Below are 20,973 nucleotides of genomic sequence, written 5' to 3'. Positions count from 1 at the left end.
TTGGGGTAGTCATGGGGGTAGTGATAAGAGTTGGGGTAGTGTTAGGGGTAGTGATAGGGGTAGTGATAGGGGTTGGGGTTAGTTATAGGGGTAGTGATAGGTGTTGGGGTAGTTATAGGTGTAGTGATAGGTGTTGGGGTAGTGATAGGGCTTGGGGTAGTGATAGGGCTTGGGGTAGTGATGGGGGTAGTGATAGGAGTTGGGGTAGCGATCGGCGTAATGATCAGGGTTGGGGTAGTTATAGGGTAGTGATAGGGGTAGTTATAGGGGTCGTGATAGGGTTTGGGGTAGGCCTGGTCGTAGCTGGAGGGCGTAGGGCAGGGAGTAGCAGTAGCAACAGGATGGGCAGGGAAGGAGAGATTGGGAAGTTATAGTAAAGATGATTGCTAAGGTGCATCTTCTTGGTTCTTTCGGTAAAGTCACGTAGAAGGGAAGTAATAAAATAATAAAAATAAAACACAATAAAATAATTCTCACGACGTTTCGGCCAAAACGCAAGCAGCCGTTGTGGCCGAAACGTCGTGAGAATTATTTTATTGTGTTTTATTTTTATTATTTTATTACTTCCCTTCTACGTGACTTTACCGAAAGAACCAAGAAGATGAATCCCTGCAGTCACGAAAGCTTTAAATCGAAAAAAAAAAAATGCAAAGGTGTACTCCAGCGGAAGTTGGTTCCAGTCAAGGGGATCAAGCAGGGAAAAGAAACGAAAGCGTGACTGGGCGCTCACCGTGCACAAGGTAGACATTGAGACAAACGGAAGGACAGACACACGGACGGACGGACGGACGTGGGCCGAGGGACAAACGCAGCGGATGTACGAATGCTTTCGACCTCGGTCGACGCTCGCGAGAGATGCACCTTGTGATGCCGGGACGTCGGCTTGCCGAACGGGGACGCGCTTGGGCATCACCACCCTCCTGCAGGAACAAAACGCACACCACACGCGCCACCTTACGCAATTATCAAAGGCAAAGACGAAGGATCCCCCTCCAATAGCCTCAACAGACTGTTGGGGCAAGTGCCATTGGCAGGTACCAGCACCACGTCCGGGAACAAAACGCACGCCACACCATGCATTTATCAAACACAAAGATAAAGGACAGCCCCCCTCCTATAGCCTCAACAGACTGTTAGGGCAAGTGCCATTGGCAGGTACCAGCACCACGTCCGGGAACAAAACGCACACCACACCATGCAATCATCAAAGACCAAGATAAAGGACCCCCCCCCTCCTGTAGCCTCAACAGAATGTTGGGGCAAGTGCCGTTATCGAGCACCAGCATCACACCCGGCCGCCTTTGTCTCCCCATGTTTACACATCGTACCAGGTACTTGTTTTGCGGCCGAGTCAACCTAGGGAAGGCCCGGCACCGGATCAGATAACCGTCGCTGGTGTTGGTGGCCGTGAGCGGCAATCGAACTCGGGTCGCCGGCGTGTTCGTAGCGCAGCGCGCTAACCGCTGCACCGCCGCTCCCCACACCACATGTAGAACGCACATTCCAGCTGGACACTTAGAGCTGGGATGACGGGTCGATTAGGACTATGAGTCAACTCGGCCGCCCCCACGCATTCTGCCTCCCGAAGGAGAGAAACTCGCCAAAAAAAACCCCACACACCCCAGGCTGATGATGCCCATGATGTCGTCAGGCCACACCCATCACCTCCCATCTAGCGGCACACATGGGGACGGAGGTAATCTTTTTTTCCCTCCTCCAATAGCCACAGCCCTCCTCCTCCACCCCCCCCCCCCCCCCTACAGCCCCCCTACCCCCCAGATTTAACTGCAAATTCAACCGTTTTTAATTTTGTACGAACGCGAAACGGAGCCGTGCCAAACCACTTCAAACTAAAATTAAACTGGTGCAGATGCTGTCTCCATGACAGACCTGGTCTTCACCTGAGGACGGCTGCTTGCGTTGTGGCCGAAACGTCGTGAGAATAATTTGATTATGTTTTATTTTTATTATTTTATTATTTCCATTCTACGTGACTTTACCGAAAGAACCAAGAAGATGGTGCAATAATTTTTTATTTTGCCACGTAAGGCCCACTGAGCGAAATAGTTCTTTTTCAGAAGTGATCTGGCTATCACAAATGAGAGCTCAACAAAGTGACTTATCAGGTGTAAATTTACAGTAGCAGCCAAACACTTTAAACGCACGTTGATTTGAAAATGTGGAGGGGGAAAAACCGGAGGAACCCAGAGATAAATCCACGTGACCATGGGAAGAGAGGGAGAGAGAAGGCAAACTCCAAATATTCAGGCGTTGTCAGTGGTAAGGATTGAACCCATGACCTCTTGTATACCAGGCGAGGTAGTTAACAGCTCGCCACCGTTGGCGAACTTGGGGACACATGCCAAACCAAAAAGGACAATCCACGGTAATCCTGCATAATGCACGGGCATAATGACTTTAAACCCCCCGCCAAACCTCCTACGCATTTCACAAGTAGTACTAATCGCATATCTGCATTTCCCATAAATATGCTAAATTCCTATTGATATGCAAATTATTTTGTCAAGGTGCTCTTCCCCCCTCCATCCCAGCTTAAATAGACGCTCCAAGCCTGGGGCGTGTCATTCAGACTCTGCCTTCTCGACAGACCTGTTCTCCACCTGAGGACGGCTGCTTGCATTGTGGCCGATACGTCGTGAGAATTATATTATTATGTTTTATTTTTGTTATTTTATTATTTCCATTCTGCGTGACTTTACCGAAAGAACCAAGAAGGTGAATCCCTGCAGTCACGAAAGCTTTAAATCGAAATTTAAGGACAACTGTTTTCGCAAATACTGCATTAGCCCCGACAGATGCCGTTTGGCTTCCGTGCTGACGATTTTATTCCTTCCCCGAGGACAAGCGCGCACGTCAAAAGGTGCAACTCAATCCGTGCGTGCGCGACGGCGATATTCTTAACCTGCTTCAAGCGGCCGGAGAAAAATCCACGCGACCACGGGGAGAGAGAGACCGAGAGAGACAGCGCAAAACTCCAATTGCACAGGCGTCGTCAGGGGTCGGGTGCGAACCCACGACCTCGCGTGCACCTCACTCACGTGAGGCTCTCCTGCGAGCTGGACGCGGAGCGGTCGAAGTGGGAGTTGGAGGAGCTTTGCAGCTGAGTGCCGCTCAGCAACTTCTGGTACTTGGGCTCCAGCGCCGTGTAGAGGGCATCGGACTCGGAGGGGAAGTGAGTCCGGAAGCCCCAGTACGCCCTGTCGCGCAACAGAACCGTCAACTCGGTTAACGTCTGGGCCTTTGTACACGTGAACCGAGCGTCACGACGAACGCCGACTCGGTACGAGCCGTTCGTCCTTCGCAGAATCTGATGTTTTTTTTAATGAACTACAGTAAAGCCTTGGATTGCGAGTAACTTGGTCTGCGAGTGTTTTGCAAGACGAGCAAAAGTTGTAAATAAATATTAATTTGATAAACGAGCGAGGTCTTGCAATACGAGCAGTACGTGTACACGCTTTGTCTGCCGAGCGTCACGTGATCACAACTGATGTACGAGTGCTTTGGATTACAAGCACGTTTCCGGAACGAATTATGCTCGCAATCCAAGGTTTTACTGTATATATAGGCCTGTGTGTCTCGGGAGGCAATTATTTTCCGCCTTACGAGTTCGGCTGTGGGGTTTGGAGCGCCAATAATGACTTAGTAGGCACATTCTTGAGTAGCAAACCTGGCCACAGCCATTGCAAGTGAATGTGGTGGGAAGCTCCATATTTGTATTTACCAGAATCTACAATGTGCATTCAACACACGCACTAAAGAAATGTTTTGTTGACAATGATAACATTTGTCAATAACCCTAACCCTTGAATGACCAAAAATATATAGATAAAAGTTGACAGTAATGGCCCTTCTACATTGCAGATCTCCTGCTTATTGATGAATTTTCATAGTTGATTTTGGGTTAGGTCAGGCGATGCGTGGCCTAACCAAAAATAATCGACTGTGGATCGTAACACAGGCAGCAGAAACCGACGTGTTAGTAGGTGAATAAACGTACGGCTACATGCCCACCCGTTCAACAACCGAGGACTCTGTCGTAACCTCTCTCGTTGACCTCTGCTCAATCTTCTTTCTTTGCTGCTGTCTCTGTCGTCTGAAACGACCTCCTGCTTCTCACTGACATCGTGTCGAGTCCAGCCTTAACACTCTTTTCTCTCACAATGACCGACTGTGGCCCATTCTCGTCCCGAGTTGCCTTTTCCTTATCTTGCGCGCAATCGTCGGTGGCCAAAGACGAGACCGACACACTAGCAAAAAAAAAACACTTCAGAACCCGGCTTTAGCCGCAGCCGTGGGTTGCGTTGGCATTCGAACCCAGGATCTCAGTGGTCCGAAGGCCGCGTCTCTTGACTTCTGATCCAGACGATCAGCCAGCCGTGACCGCATCGTAACCCCAGGGCATCGCCGACGACGCTGGACCGATCACGCGCCAAGCGACGCCCTCGTTTGCCCGTTCCGCACAGTCCAAACTTACTTCCTGGCCTCCGCCCTGGAATCAGCATCAGCGTCGTGCATGCCCTTCTTTATGGTGTCCGACAGCACCGTGACATGCCTGGTGGAAAACAGAGGAGGGGGGGGGGAAGGGTAAGAAAAATACGCTCGGGTTTTACGCGGGGCCTCCCCGGCGCGCGTGCTCACTCGTCCTCGCAAGTATTTAATCACCATTGGTACCTCATTTGCCAGTAAAAAATATGATAATTGTTTTTTTACCCTTTTATCTGGCAACAAAACTGACACCTTTTTTACGAGGAGTCATGTTTGCATAGACCACAATACCTGCAGTCATAATGCAAACAGAGAACATATCTCTGATAATGTATGCACTGTCCTTGAAGTTGATTGGTCCACACCCGAGACAGCTTTCCTTAGAGCCTAGCCTCACATGGGTTGGACCAGATGACCAATCAACTTCAAGGACAGTGCATACATTATCAGAGTTATGTTCTCTGTTTGCATTATGACTGCGGTAGTGGTCTATGCAAACATGACTCCTTGTAAAAAAGGTGTCAGTTTTGTTGCCAGATAAGAGTGTAAAAAAACAATTATCAAGTATTTAATCGGCGACGATAAGGGTAACAAGAAACTCGCCAACCCCGCAGTGAGCGGCGTGGGGCAGGCCTTCATCCGGCAGTGGATAGTAGAAAGGGCTGCACGCGTGTGCGTGCAAAACACACGAGCAGTGCCTCTCTATATGTCAGCACGGCCACTTGGCTCAGCGGTAGAGCAAGCGGCTCACAATCGCAAGGTTTGCGAGTTCACAATCCTGGTTGGCCGCTGACTCGCGCACAATCACGCCTCTGGGGTGTCGATAAAATGAGTACCACTTTGCGTGGAAGTCAACAGTGGTTGTTCCCACGATTAGGTGTGCCAGCGCCGTAAAAATGCGGAATTTCCACCACCGGTTTACAGGGCTGTAAACGGAAGATGAGCAACATTGCGTCAATGCTCATTAGAGCAGAAAAACACATTCCTGCGGAGAGAGCTGGTAGGAACGTTGGGTTGCTCGGTCAATGGCCAGGGTCAACGGCGGCGTGGTGTATTCCGCAAATATGCCCGACTGTGAGGGCGGGCACAAGCCGGCGTGAGTAGGTCAAACGTTGAGTTTTATAAGGGCACCACGGGGTGACCAGCCCTCCCCACCCAGCCCCTCCCCACCATCCCCACCCAGCCCCTCCCCACCCTCCCCTCTACAGCCAGCCCTACCCCTCCCATTTTTGGATGCACAACGGACGGATGGACACAATAATCCCCTGTGGGCTGGTGGAACCAGGTGGTTTCTACCAGTATTACAGATATTTATGTTGAAATTCTTTCGCACCGTACGAAGCCAACCGTGCTAATTGGAGATGCAAGGGAAGGACAACAAACTAAACACAAAAATCAGTAAAAATACATTATTTTCAATCTAGATGATTTCAAAGTGGCTTCCTAATATCGGAAGAGCGTTCCAGACGGCCGCATCTGAAATTGCGCCATGCGGTGACCGACTTTGTTCGATGGTGAGCCAAAAGGCGGCGCTGCGAGGATGACCGGACTTCGCGTGATGCTTCATGCTTCTTGACGAGATCAGCAAAGGTATTATGGCATGGCGATCCAGAGTTAGAGAAACGTTGAACGAGCCAAATGACATGAGCAATCCAAACGTGGCCTCCCGACTATAAATCATCGGGCAAACTTTCATAAAGACTTACCGCTCAAGTGAGCTGATCTGCCAGACTTGTAGCAACAGGTCCATGAACTCAAAACATCTCCTTTACGAAACAAACCACAACAGATCACACCGAGTCACAACCGAAGAAATCAAACGGAAATGACAGCTTACGAGCCCTCTTCGATGCATTTGCATGGAATTACATTTTCACGTAACGAATCAACACGACGAGAAATCTCGTTGCTCTTTTATCCCGACCGTGGCTATCGGTGTCAACGTCTCGAGACGAGGTTATCCATTGGGAACCCTCGCGCAGCGACGCGTCATGGAACGGGGCTACGGAAGTGGATGTCGGAGAACTACCCTCCGAGATCCCTTCCAGTGAACTTCTGATCCACACAGTGATAGGAAGAGTTGTGGACTTCCTCCAGTATTTGCGGAGTAGCAAACACAAATATCGTCGTGCAAGGGTGGTCGGAGTCAGACTGTTAGTGTAGTGTTAACAAATGGTCCATAGCAGAGGTTTTTTTTCGGGTTAGATCTTGTAAATGTGTCGTTAAACACGCCACCACCCGACACAGCCAATTGGCGTGGTTCGTCACGTAATCCTACATCTACAATTCGAGTTGTGGGTTTGCTCTCCAACACACAACCGGTGGTGCTGTACTAGTGTAATGGGTTCTGGAGACACTTGTAGAGGTAACTTCTTTATTACAATACAACACTCCAACAGTCCTGATACTCTGTTACAGCCTAGGTACACAGCCTAGATACACTACTCTGGCTACGCTCTGGGGTCCTCCGGCTGCAATAGTAACGAATTGGCCATTTTCTGTTTACGTGACAAACCTTACTAATTGGCTGTGTCGGATGGTGGTGGGTTTAACGAGGCTTTTATATTTACACCATCCAACCCAACAAAACCTCTATTATGGATATTGGTCGGGAAAGCCTACTACGTGTTACATTAACAAACGGTGTTTTAACATAAAAAGCCCTCACTGGGCCTCAGCGCATCTATGTTATTAATTCACCAGGAAAGGGCCATTGTGTATATTTTACACAATGCCGCTGTAACGCATTGTCCAAGCCCCCCACCCCAATGTATTCGTGGAGCGGTCTTGCCGAGAACACCTGGCAACCCAACGGCATTTTCCAAACAGGCCCAAACAAACGCTGCTAAACACAAAAGCGGGCTAATGCAGCTCGAGGTTAGTGTTGTTTTGGTAAATAAACACAACCATGCCGCGGTATTTATTTAACTATCTACGCGCACATTCATTATTCCCCACGCAGAAGATGCCCGGTTTTTATCTGCCCCGAAGCTCATGGTCCACCCTAAACCGCATCCAATGCACAAACCATCGCAGATGAGCGTACCCGATGCCCAAATGGAAAACTCTCCAGTGTGCGACTGTGGTCGTCCAGAACAGACCGTACAATACATAGCGACGCAATGCCCGATCCACAAATACCATGGAGACGTAACAGCGATACACTGCCCCTGACGCGGCTGTGTCTGGGATTGACCACCTGAATGTGAAATTGCCTTTGTTGCTCTGCATCTACATCAGTGGTTCTTAACCTGGGTTCGATCGAACCCCAGGGGTTCGGTGAGTCAGTCTCAGGGGTTCGGCGGAGGTCAAGACACACACCCGACTCATATGATTGTGCACCAGTAAAACATATACCTATGTTTTGAATTTGAAAAAATCATATTTAATTTTTCCAATTAAGAAGGGTTCGGTGAATGCGCATATGAAACTGGTGGGGTTCGGTACCTCCAAAAAGGTTAAGAACCACCGATCTACATCAATCCATACGAAAGAAGAGGATTCCCACAATCCACCGAGAAAGCATGCGATGTACACATTGCACTACTTTGCCATCAGACATGTTGTTGTTTGACTTGCATCCCACTGGGATTTTTGCACACAGCGTTGGTGCACGGTGTTTTTTCTGCAATATTTTTGCTGTCTTTTCTTGGATTTTCTGTTTGCACTTAGTCACATATTCACTTTAAGATGTTTTATGTTCATGTTTTTGTTTTTTGATTGTTGCGGTTGCACCCGATTCAAGAGCCGAATGGCTCACAGGGCTATACCTAACTTGAACTTGACTCAAAAGTTCGACAAACACACAACCGGACCGCTGGGCCTCTGCCTCTCCACGCGGCAAAAAACTAAAATCGAACGGACAATGTCCTCAGCCAGCCTGCGTCCGGCATCTGCACGGCGCGGCCAGGCAGGAACCACGTGGCGGTGGCGACGGCGTCGGAGGGCGGCAGAGGAAAAGCTCACCGTCGAACGGCCACAGACTTGGAAGAACAGTTGCTGGTGATGAGTGGGATGAGCCGCGCCGTGTGCGTATGCTGTCGGGAGATCACAAGGAGGCGAATGTTCTCCAACGAAATTTGCTCACCAGGTAAAGCCCCCCAACCCCCTTCTCACTGAGCTGCTGTGCCACTCCTTTTCAGAGGCGACCTAGCTGTCTATAATAATAATAATAATAGTTCAATTTGTAACGCGCGCAAATTTGCAGACGTAGTGGCCGCAACTCAGAGGCGCGGAGCCAAGCTCAGAGTCGCTCGAAAACACGTGGGTTGTAGAGGTGAGTTTTTAAGTCTCTCTTGAAAGAGGCGATTGAGGTGATGCTGCGAATGTGCAGAGGGATATCGTTCCAGACTGTTGGGGCTGCCACCGAGAAGCGGCGCATAGACATTGTATAGACAGCTTACGAGCTCACCAATGACTGCTCGGCGAAGCGGCGTATCATCACGTGCAAGTTTATAGCGCCCTTAAACGATCTCAACGCGCGACGCCGATTCCAAATGTGGAGGGATTAAGCGGAGGGCCCGGAGAAAAACCCACGCGACCACGGGGAGAACTTGCAAATCTACAGTTATACAGGCGTCAGGGTCGGGATCGAATCCACGACCGCCTGTATACCAGGTGAGGTAGTTAACATCTCGCAGGGTCAGGATCGAACCCACAAACCTCCTGTATACCAGGCGAGGTAGTTAACATCCCGCAGGGTCGGAATCGAACCCACAACCTCCTGTATACCAGGCGAGGTAGTTAACATCCCACAGGGTCGGGATGGAACCCGCGACCGCCTGTATACCAGGCGAGGTAGTTAACATCTCGCAGGGTCGGGATCGAACCCACAAACCTCCTGTTACATTCCTACACGCACTCAACTGTTAAACCCTTGTAGATTTGAAGCTTTCGTGACTGCAAGGATTCATACTCTTTGGTTGTTTCGGTAAAGTCACGTAGGTAAAAAAATAAAATAAAATAAATGAAAACAACTAAATGAAATCACTGATTCAATTTATTTGTCACCGATGTAATTCAAACTAAATCACTGATTTAATTTAGTTGTTTTCATTCATTTCATTAGATTTTTTACCTACGTGACTTTACTGTAAAGACCACAGAGCCTGTAACACCCTTCCCGTTCAAGGGCACTCACGCGTATGATGAGGCGGATGGCAGCCACCCCGGAGGTAGCCATGACCTTGGCGCTGTTGGGCACCAGGTTGAAGAGCGTGGGCATGAGAGTCTCGGCACAGTGATCGAACCGGTTGCCCAGCACGGTTGAGAAGTACCTGATCACGCGCCAGCCGCGATTGCATCCTCGTTACAACAGTGCATTGCACGCGCGGAACAAGCCAATGAAAAGGACACGGGATACACATTTAAAGACGAAGATCGCATGTATAGCCTGAACAGACGGTTGGGCCAATTGCTGTTAGCGAGCAACACCGATGAAGGCTAGTCATGGGTGGTCGGCATCATACGAAACAGTGAACACAATGGGGAGATGGATAAGTCGACAATAAACATCCTTCATTGATCCGATTAGATGACCCATCAGCCCCTGTGGCCTTCTGTGTGTGCATAAATCCAGCAGCATTGATTCAGGACAAGCAAAACTCGAGATGTTCACAGGCAGGGACCTCCTTTCTTTAGGATAACAATCAAGAGTGTCGTGTTTTTACACAACCCTATCAACCCCACGGCATTGATTCGGCACAAGCAAAACTCTGGACCGGCGTCGAGGATGAGCGTCTCATCAGCAGACTCAGACTTGCTTGGATCAGTGGGCGGCGAACTGCCAGATATTTACAAGGAGGTGACCCTCTCTATCTTTACGATCCAAGCTCGACGCAGAAAACGATACAAAATAACTCTCCACAACGGCGCTGGCCAACGCAATTCAACCCAAAAATTGCAAGCGGGGGGGGGAGAGGGAGGAGAGGGGGGGATTTTGCGTCTGGCAAAAAACGGGGAGGCGACGACGGTGGCAGCACAGACGGACGGACGTACGGGGGGGCGGGCGGGCGGGTGAATAGAGCCGTACCCGAGCGTGATGCAGGCCTCCCGCACCACCTGCGAGCGCAGGTCTTTGGCCGACAGCTTGAACGCCGGCTCCAGCAGACGCAGGTGGCCGGGGAAGGAGTCCTGCTCTGCCGCTCCCGCCAGCAGCAAGCCCCGCAGCTTCTTCAGCTGCGCGCAAAACGACACGGAACGACACGCGAGGGATGGGGGGGGGGGCGATTCGCGCGGGACAGAGAGGGGGGTCCTGGTTTCTGGCCCATGGGCCGAAAGGGGAGGTCTGGGCACCGTAGTAACTAGCTATGTTGGAAATTGTTACAAGTGTCCACCGTTAAAAAGTGTCCACCGTGGCAGTGTCCACCATCAGGGGCGGTGTGTACACCGTCAAGGGCAGTGTCCACCATCAAAGGAAGTGTCTACCATGGGTAGTGTTCACCATGGGCAGTGTCCGCCATGGGCGGTGTCCACCATCAAGGGCAGTGTCCACCATCAAAGGAAGTGTCTACCATGGGTAGTATTCACCATCATAGGCAGTGTCCACCTTAGGTGGTGTCCACCATCATGGGCAGTGTCAACCATGGGTAGTGTCCACCATGACAGTGTCCACCATGGGCAGTGTGTACCATGGGTGGTATTCACCATGAGTAGTGTCCATCATCATGGGCAGTGTCCACCATCATGGGCAGTGTCCACCACCATGGGCAGTGTCCACCATTGAGGATACTGCTTATGGTACTATTACCATTCTGCCTCCCTTCCAAGAAAGACTACCGTATAAAAAAAGGAATATTCTTAGAGACAGGTGCTTTATCAATAATTTATAGATTAAAAAAAACATGCGTACATTAAGTGATTTGCACGCCCCAGATGAATGTTGACATTTTTTTTTACCATCCTTAAGCGCGGTTACATTGGAGAGCCAAGGTCAGCATGATTGGATGGACGACGAACGGGGATGAAATCAATGTTTGCTGGGCAGAAGCCTGAAGATCGCACGAGATGAGCCGATATGCAGTTGTACGCCTGGCTCCACACAGGATAAAAAGGCCGAAACGGACTGGGCGGCGTTTATCGTGCGGAGAAATGAGACCGTGGGTCAGAGGTCGCAACCGGGTACCCGATACCCGTACCCTACCCGATACCCGGCTACCCGTACCCGGCCAGGTACGGGTACCCGTTTGCGACCCTGGTGCGGCCGGGTACGGGTACGGGTAGGCCGTGAGTCACTGGTGAGTAACCGTTTGTCACTCATTTCGGGTAGGGTACGGGTAGGGTACGGGTAGGGAACGGCTACCCGTACCCGGCCGGGTACGGGTACCCATTTGCGACCCTGGTGCGGCCGGGTACGGGTAAGGAATCAAAACCCGTTTGCGACCTCTGCCGTGGGTGCAGTGGTGGTGTTAGCGCCGTTCATATAGCGCAAGGCTACCAGCACGAAGGCGCGATGGTTCAGGAACAGTCTGCACCTCCGATTGGCACGGTTGGCTATGTACGGTGAGAGAAAGAAGTTCTACGTAGATACACGCACCTCCGATTAGCAAGGTTTGGCTACGAACGGTGCGAAAGAAGTTCAACATCTATACATACTTCTAGATTTGAAGCTTTCGTGACTGCAAGCATTCATACTCTTAGGTTTTTTTGGTAAAGTCATGTAGGTAAAAAAATCAAAAATAATACTAGAAATAAAAATGATAGAAATAAAATAATAAATCACGACGTTTCGGAGGCAACACACACAGATAAATTCACTTGACAGTAAATTTGGCTGTGACGGTCCCACCTGATGACGGAGACTTGTGTTGCCTCTGAAACGTCGTGATTTATTATTTTATTTCAATTATTTCTATTTCTATTATTATTTCTATTGTTTTTATTATTTATTTTTACCTATGTGACTTTACCGAAAAAACCTAAGAGTATCTATACATACGTACAGCGCGGTGCTGTGATTATCATGCGTCTTCACAACTGAGTAATTTTCAGGTCAATTAATACAAATCATAATTGATTTCTATACAGCGTCACTCACGCAAAACTGTATCTCAACAATGCTGCACGAGACAACGGCAATACAATTTAAATAAATTATTGCATGAATGTGAAGCCGTACAGTTTAACCCCATGTTCTTGTACAGGCAAACTGAGTTTTCAGGTCCATACGGCGTACAGCCGTTTCAATACGGGCAACATTTTTTCTGTCTATTTGTTTGTGTTTCTCCCTTGTGGTGGGACTTTGCAGGATGAACGTTGATATTTACAAGGGCACGGGGTGACCAATGAGGTCTGAATTGGTCTGTGATAAGGTACTGATAAGGGGTTGACAGGTGTCTAATTGCGTCTCGCAGGACACACAGCGCAGCTAAACCAAGGCCGACTCAATCAGCCATCCGGGCCTGCGGCACGGGATAAAAAATCCGGGCGCGGTGGTGACGATCGTCGCGAACAATCCCGGAGTGAGGGGTAGGTGCGGCGTTGATGCGCGGCGCAAACACTGGCCACTCTCACCGCTGCGACGCGCTGCTCCCAGTCGTTCTTGTCGTCGCACAGCACGTCACGGACACCGCTGATGGACTCCTCCAGCTCCCGGCTGGAGTGCACCTGCAAGACCGCAACCTCCAGTTAGCACGGTCGGCTACTTAGGGGGCGCGGAAGCAGCTCAACGTACGTAGGTACGTGCGTGGAGCCATTGGTGGTGTCTAGCAACATAGGTGGTGTCCACCAACATGGGTAGTGTCCACCATGGGTAGTGTCCACCATCATGGGCAGTGTCCACCATCATGGGTAGTGTCCACCATCATGGGCAGTGTTCACCATCATGGGTAGTGTCCACCATCATGGGTAGTGTCCACCATCATGGGTAGTGTCCACCACCATGGGCAGTGTCCACCATCATGGGCAGTGTCCACCATCATGGGCAGTGTCCACCATCATGGGCAGTGTCCACCATCATGAGCAGTGTCCACCATCATGGGTAGTGTCCACCATGGGTAGTGTCCACCATCATGGGTAGTGTCCACCATCATGGGCAGTGTCCACCATCATGGGTAGTGTCCACCATCATGGGTAGTGTCCACCATGGGTAGTGTCCACCATCATGGGCAGTGTCCACCATCATGGGCAGTGTCCACCATCATGGGCAGTGTCCACCATCATGAGCAGTGTTCACCATCATGGGCAGTGTCCACCATCATGGGTAGTGTCCACCATCATGAGCAGTGTCCACCATCATGGGTAGTGTCCACCATGGGTAGTGTCCACCATCATGGGCAGTGTCCACCATCATGGGCAGTGTCCACCATCATGAGCAGTGTCCACCATCATGGGCAGTGTCCACCATCATGGGTAGTGTCCACCATCATGAGCAGTGTCCACCATCATGGGTAGTGTCCACCATGGGTAGTGTCCACCATCATGGGTAGTGTCCACCATCATGGGTAGTGTCCACCATCATGGGTAGTGTCCATCATGGGTAGTGTCCACCACCATGGGCAGTATTTACCATGAGCATTGCCTACCATTGCAGTATTCACCATCATGGGTAGTGTCCACCATCATGGGTAGTGTCCATCATGGGTAGTGTTCACCATCATGGGCAGCATCCACCATGAGCAGTGTCTGCCATGGCAGTATCCACCATCATGGGTAGTATCCACCATGAATAGTGTCCGCCATGGCAGTATCCAACCAATGACGCTACTGCTTAGAGTACTATTACGTACGTACATACGTCCATCCGTCCATCCGTCCGTACGTCCGTCTGTCTGTCTGTCTGTACAAGACTGCCTCCAGCAGCACGAGCGAGTGTGAGGCCACGGGCTTCACACCCCGCGCCGTTTATAAAGTTGCACTTAAACTAACGTGGGGGGAGCTCCTTTCACACACGACAGGGTTACGTTAGTCCTCCTCGAACAAATGTACACGGTGGAAATGGAAAAGGCTTTGACCCTTTCTGGCAAACGACGTTGTTAAGTTTTTCAAGCACCAAACAGACACCTCTGCCACAAGGCATCAAAAGTCTGCATTGGCCACACATACGCGTGGTGAAACACGCAAACCAAACGTGCCTTTGTCACGTGCGCATTGCCCTACAAAAAGATTTGCATCTGCCAGAGATAGCCTCCTGCATGGCCTTGTCTCTCACCGGTGCTGGAGGGCCAAGGCCACCAAAAGGCGAGCAGTACAAGAACAATGCAAATGCCAAAGCTTGAATAGCTCGACTGCAAGGATCCATACTCTTTGGTTCTTTCGGTGAAGTCACGTAGGTGAAAATAAAATAAATTAAATAAAATAAACAGTGAAAACAACGAAATTAAATCAGCTCGGGTTAAGCAGCTATATTTACGGGACCCTTTTTTCCCAGTACAGTAAAACCTTGGATTGCGAGTAACTTGGTCTGCGAGTGTTTTGCAAGACGAACAAAAGTTTGTAAATAAATATTAACTTGATAAACGAGCGAGGGGTCTTGCAATACGAGCGTCACGTGATCACAACCGATGTACGAGTTGCCTTGATATACGAGTGCTTTGGATTACAAACACGTTTCCGGAACGAATTATGCTCGCGATCCAAGGTTCTACTGTATCAAGATGATAAAAAAAAATAAACGGCTGCTTCTTACACTTCTCCAACAACAATAACAATAATGAGAGACAGAGAGAGAGGAGGCGTTAATACAGGGAGGTGTTGTTCAAGCCCCTCCCCCCAAAGATGCGTCAAGTTCACGCGAAGCCTCGGATGACTCACGTGGACCAGAGCGACTTCTTCAAACACGCGTGTCAAGTCGTCCTCGTCCACAGCACCGGCTCCTTCCTTGGAAGCCGCTGCAAACGGTCGACCGACACGGGCACTCGCTTCAAATCCTCTCGCTCGATAATAAACGAAAACCATTTTTTTTATTTCGATTTAAAGCTTTCGTGACTGCAGAGATTCATCTTCTTGGTTCTTTCGGTAAAGTCACGTAGAAGGGAAGCAATAAAATGATAAAAATAAAACATAGTAAAATATTTTTCACGACGTTTCGGCCACAACGCAAGCAGCCGTCCTCAGGTGTCTGACAGACATGGTCTTCACCTGAGGACGGCTGCTTGCGTTGTGGCCGAAACGTCGTGAGAATTATTTTATTATGTTTTATTTTTATTATTTTATTGCTTCCCTTCTACGTGACTTTACCGAAAGAACCAAGAAGACCATTTTTTTTATTTTACTAAGCAAGGCACAACTGAGCTATGCAGATCTTTTTCAGAAGAGACACTGGCTGCCACAAACGATAGCTCAACGAAGGGGCTCATAGTGTGGACATTTATAGCGGCCGAATGCTTTAAATGCGTGATGTCGATTCTAAACGTAGAGGGAAAAAAACCAGAGGACCCGGATACAAATCCACGCGACCACGTGGAGAGAGAGAGAGACACGCAAACTCCAAATACACAGGTGTCGTCGGGGTCGCGATAGAACCCACGACCTCCTGTATACAAGGCGAGGGAGCTAACATCCCGCCACCATGGTGCCTTTCGGCGGGCAATTACGTCAGCGCCTCGTCGCTCCGGTCGACGTGACTCAGAGGTCGCAAACGGGTTTTGTTTCCTTACCGCACCAGGGTCGCAAATGGGTACCCGTACCCGGCCGGGTACAGGTACCCGTTCCCTACCCGTACCTGTACCCTACCCGAAATGAGTGACAAACGGTGACTCACCAGTCACTCACGGCCTACCCGTACCCGGCCGCACCAGGGTCGCAAACGGGTACCCGTACCTGTACCCGGCCGGGTACGGGTACTCGTTCCCTACCCGTACCTGTACCCTACCCGAAATGAGAGACAAACGGTGACTCACCAGTGACTCACGGCCTACCCGTACCCGTACCCGGCCGCACCAGGGTCGCAAACGGGTACCCGTACCCGGCCGAGTACGGGTAGCCGGGTATCGGGTAGGGTACGGGTATCGGGTACCCGGTTGCGACCGCTGACGTGACTTCACGCGTCAAGGCCGGTCGCGTCGCCCGTACCGGCAGGGGTCTTGCTGAAGGCGGCGCTGGAAACCCGGGCTGAAGAGGAGGCGGTGGCGCGCCGAGGAGCCGGGGTCCGGGAAGAGGTGGAACTGGCAGAGGAGGGGCGGTTCCCGTCCACCGAATCGTCGTCCTCGAAGCTCTTGCCTGGCAAAGATAAAGGTCCCCTTTAACACGTGGTAGGCTTTCGCGACCAATATTATTCATAATCAACGTTTTTGGGTTTAGATCGCCGCGTTATTTATAAATGTGTCGTAACCCTCCACCACCCGACACGGCCAATCAGTAAAAAAGTGTCACGTTGACAAAAGACAAAATAGTTCACTGCTTTAGCCCACCGGTGTGTTGAAGCGTGAAACCACAACATTTACAATGTTTGAGTAATACGACGTTTCACTGGTAATTGCATCCAGCATCATCGGGCAATTCGCCAGAATGGTGAGACTCTGCTCTGTCTCCCGTTCTTATACAGAGCAGCAGCACTCAAATTGTAATTGTTGTGGTTTCACGCTTCAACACACCGGTGGGCTAAAGCAGTGAACTATTTGTCTTTTGTCAACGTGACACTTTTTTACTGATTGGCCGTGTCGGGTGGTGGAGGGTTACGACACATTTATAAATAACGCGATCTAAACCCAAAAACGTTGATTATGAATAAAGGTCCCCGCGGGCGTAGACTTTAACGGACTGCTCGGGACAGTCGGGAATTGAGCCCAGCCCTTCTTTGCGGTGGGGTGGTGGGAGGGGGTAAGTGTACATCTGTAGCCATCCAACTCTCTCATACCTGCTGTAGCAATCATGGTGCCCGAGCTCTGAACTTCATCGAATCTGGCGAACAGGGAGTTGAGCCTGCAGAGACAGCGTACACGTATCTCGTCGTGTAAATGTAACACGCACAAAGGACTTTCGCGACCAACAGCGCGATTCTGGATTGGATAATATCTTGTCGTGGGATCGCGTAAGTGGAATGCGTGTCGTGCACCCTCTCGTCGTCCGCCAGAGGTCGCAAACGGGTTTTGATTCCTTACCCGTACCCGGCCGCACCAGGGTCGCAAATGGGTACCCGTTCCCTACCCGTACCCTATACGAAATGAGTGACAAACGGTTACTCACCAGTGACTCACGGCCTACCCGTACCCGGCCGCACCAGGGTCGCAAACGGCTACCCGTACCCGTACCCTACCCGATACCCGGCCGGGTACGGGTAGCCGGGTATCGGGTAGGGTACGGGTATCGGGTACCCGGTTGCGACCTCTGTCCTCCGCCCAATCGTTTCACGCGTGCCGGTCGCTCTCCAGCAACACCGACGCTGCCCTGGCAGGCGAACAAATCGGCGCGTCTGTTTATCGCGCGACGACTTTATTTTAAATCGGCTGCGCGCGGGCGGAGGAGGGTGGTACGCCGCACATTTTGCTTAACGCAATCCGACCCAAATAAAAATTACCAATTGCGAATTCTCATCGAGCGAACAACGTCCGTGACGTAGCAGAGGCGTTCGTTAAACCAGCGCACGTGTCCCCCCCCTGAAGACGATATCAGAGAGTACACGTTGAGGCCACGTGACCAGCGAGGCTGGCAGCTGAAGTATAAATTGCTTATTATTATTAGTAGTAGTATTTGTCCTTGACAATAAAACATGATAACAGATTTTCACCCCTCTGCCCGTTCGCTGCTGGGTCAGCTTTATTGTTTGGTTGATTACACTGGTCAACAAAAAAATAAAAAAAAATTCTGGCCTGGACTTTTGCAGCTGTTTTAGACTAATTTCAGGGTGCTGATTCCAAATCTGATCTCAGATTTGCTCTATCACATCTCATTCTTATGCTATCGGCATACCCCATTTTCATAGATTTTACCCGAAATTAACTCTGTCACTTATGATTGCAAGTTGTTGCGAGTCAGTGACTGCTTTAGTGTTAAAATATGGTGCTGTATTTTTAGGATAGTGTGTTTATAATATAATTTTACGTAGATAGCCACATTTATATAATATTTTTATTGTGCAGTTTTAATTGAAAATGCAATATTTGATATCTCAAAAACCTGATGTGATAGACAAAAACTGATTCCAGATTTGGAATCAGCACCATGCATTGCCGCGGTGCAAACTTTCGGTCTGTGATGCGGCGGGCGGAATAAAAACACCCACACCGCTGTTCCTGTCCATTGGAGGATCGCGAGCGATGGGGTTAAAGCGTGGGCACTCCCGCCCCCGTGGAAGAGTAGGCCAAATACCCGCCTGAGCGGCGTATCGAGGGCTTATTGCAGCGGACACCCTTCCGCCAACAGTGGCGTGAACAACCAATTTCAGGGCGGAAACTTTCACTTTGCATGCTGTGATTTCTCTACTTAATGAGCAGGTAAACAAATGCAGTACTGGAGACTAAATACATTCAACTCGTGATTCATTGGCTCCCGTATCTAGGGATGACGACACTGATAATGAATTAATGAGCTCGCGTATCCAGGGATCGCGACACGAATAATTAATAAATTAGGTCACGTTTCGGGGGGAGGGGGGTGGGCGGGTGAAGACGCTAATAATTAATTAGCTGGCCTATCCGAGGATGACTGACGCTATTTCTAGCAATCCGACCACAAGCAAGGCAGCCGGGCGAGACGTCGTGCAGCAACAACGGCAACAACACCGCCGTCAACTACAAGCCACGACTCCTTGGCGCGACTCTGTAGATAAGAGTTCAAGTTCATTTATTAGGTAGAGCCCTGAGAGCCATTCGGCTCTTGAATCGGATGCAACCGCAACAAACAGAAAACAAAAACAAGAAACCATCTTAAAGTGACAATGTGCAAACAGAAAATCCAAGAAAAGACGCAAAATATTGCAGAAAAAGCACCGTACACCAACGCTGTGTGCAAAAATCCCAGTGGGATGCAAGTCAAACAACAACAACAACAACCACAAGACAACTTAGATTAAGGCCATCAGTCTAACTCTGTACTACAACAAACAAACATGGCCAAACCAATACACTTTTCGAAAATCACCAAAATAAAGCCATAAAAGCAATGAAATAGTGATCATAGGAACTGTGTTAGAGAACGAGCGAGCGAGAACTTTCCAAGAAACGAAACGGGAGCGAGCGAGCGTGCGTGGAGAGATCAAAGTGGCTGCGAGGGGGGGGGTGCTGTGTGCGTCGCGTCGCGTTAGCGCACGGAAAAGTGGGTCACGCGTAAAGAGTGCACACGAGCTCGGAGCGAACGCACGAGGCGCGCGCACACACACACGCACACACGCACGCACACACACACACGCACGCACGCACGCACACACACACACACACGCACGCACACACACACACACGCACGCGCGGTCCTGCTCTTCGTGAAAAGGGTTCTAAAAATAAACCTTTTAAAGGGTGACCACCTCACGATGCATCCACAATAAAAAAATTAAAAATTGTTCGCAAGGAAAAACTCATTTTCAAGAGGACCCAGTATGCGGTGCACCGTTTAAGCGGTGTCTTGAATGTGCGGAAGGATACTGGAGTGCACAGAGAAACCCCCGCTGACACGACGGAGTAACGCTCAAAATGTGCAAACAGATGGCTTCACGAACCCACAATAAGCACTGAGATCTCTTGGCAACTCCCAATCCCCCCCCCAGCTAGGCTAAATGTTACAATAATTGAATGAGGATGGGTGAAGGTGAATTGCACTCTAAGATAATTTCCGAAAAGGAGTGTGACTCCATTAGGCACAAGGAAGCCATGGAGAGAAGTAATGTGTAAACTAATCGGCTTGATAAAGGCAGAGCAAAGAGTGCTCACAATCTGTCATTCGATTGAGAACCACTGAAGGGACCTAAGGATTCAAGTTTATAAATTTGGCTGAGCGGGTGAGTGAGCGAGTGAGTGGTGGGTGAGTGAGTGAGTGAGCGAGTGAGTGGTGGGTGAGCGAGTGGGTGGGTGAGCGAGTGGTGAGCGAGCGAGTGGGTGGATGAGGGAGCGAGGGGTGTACGCGTACCGGGCCTGGTGGATTCCCTTGCCCTTGGCCAGGTCGGCGCGAACTTTCTCGCCGACGTGCCGGTAAATCTCCACCAGGCTCCCCAAAGCTGCGTCCCGCACCTGGGTAAAAACAAATCCACGTCCACACGGCGGAGGGAAAAAAAAAGCCGTTACGAGGGCAAAATACGTTCGATATTTTACAACAGTCGTCTTAGGGTTGTTTTTTTTTGTTGTTGTTTGTGTAATGACCAGAAAACGAAAGGGGAAGATGGATTTGCGCGTGTGCATAAACTTGCAGGTGTTTCCTCGTTACAATGTCATCTTTGTGAGCCAGGCCACCCTCGCAAATGAGACCCCGAAGCCTGGCCTCATTCACTTCCCGCCTGGTTGCATGATATCAACTTTAACGGTTACATTTCTGTAGGGGTTAATTTTATTGTTTCAACACTGTTCCATTTTTGCACAAGTAAACAAGACGCTCTCGTAAACATGT

At 50.0% G+C, this 20,973-nt stretch overlaps 1 protein-coding gene across 1 annotated transcript in view; it reads right to left on the bottom strand.

The window, feature by feature from the left end:
* Window positions 1–20,973, bottom strand: part of LOC144951370 (CLIP-associating protein 1-like) — an 80,754-nt gene that overhangs the window by 39,030 nt on the left and 20,751 nt on the right. The window contains exons 6-17 of the mRNA XM_078881599.1: window positions 20,500–20,600; window positions 17,300–17,364; window positions 16,516–16,662; window positions 15,256–15,332; window positions 13,018–13,110; window positions 10,538–10,683; window positions 9,647–9,782; window positions 8,473–8,543; window positions 6,213–6,272; window positions 4,496–4,573; window positions 3,060–3,218; window positions 862–920 (exon numbers count right to left, since the gene is read on the bottom strand). Of these exons, the coding sequence (XP_078737725.1) occupies window positions 862–920; window positions 3,060–3,218; window positions 4,496–4,573; window positions 6,213–6,272; window positions 8,473–8,543; window positions 9,647–9,782; window positions 10,538–10,683; window positions 13,018–13,110; window positions 15,256–15,332; window positions 16,516–16,662; window positions 17,300–17,364; window positions 20,500–20,600 (1,192 nt within the window). The remainder of the gene's footprint in view (window positions 1–861; window positions 921–3,059; window positions 3,219–4,495; window positions 4,574–6,212; window positions 6,273–8,472; window positions 8,544–9,646; window positions 9,783–10,537; window positions 10,684–13,017; window positions 13,111–15,255; window positions 15,333–16,515; window positions 16,663–17,299; window positions 17,365–20,499; window positions 20,601–20,973) is intronic.

Source organism: Lampetra fluviatilis, chromosome 62 (genome assembly GCF_964198595.1).
Source record: "Lampetra fluviatilis chromosome 62, kcLamFluv1.1, whole genome shotgun sequence".
In the NCBI taxonomy this organism is placed as follows: domain Eukaryota; kingdom Metazoa; phylum Chordata; class Hyperoartia; order Petromyzontiformes; family Petromyzontidae; genus Lampetra; species Lampetra fluviatilis.
This window is presented reverse-complemented; position numbering and strand designations above follow the sequence as displayed.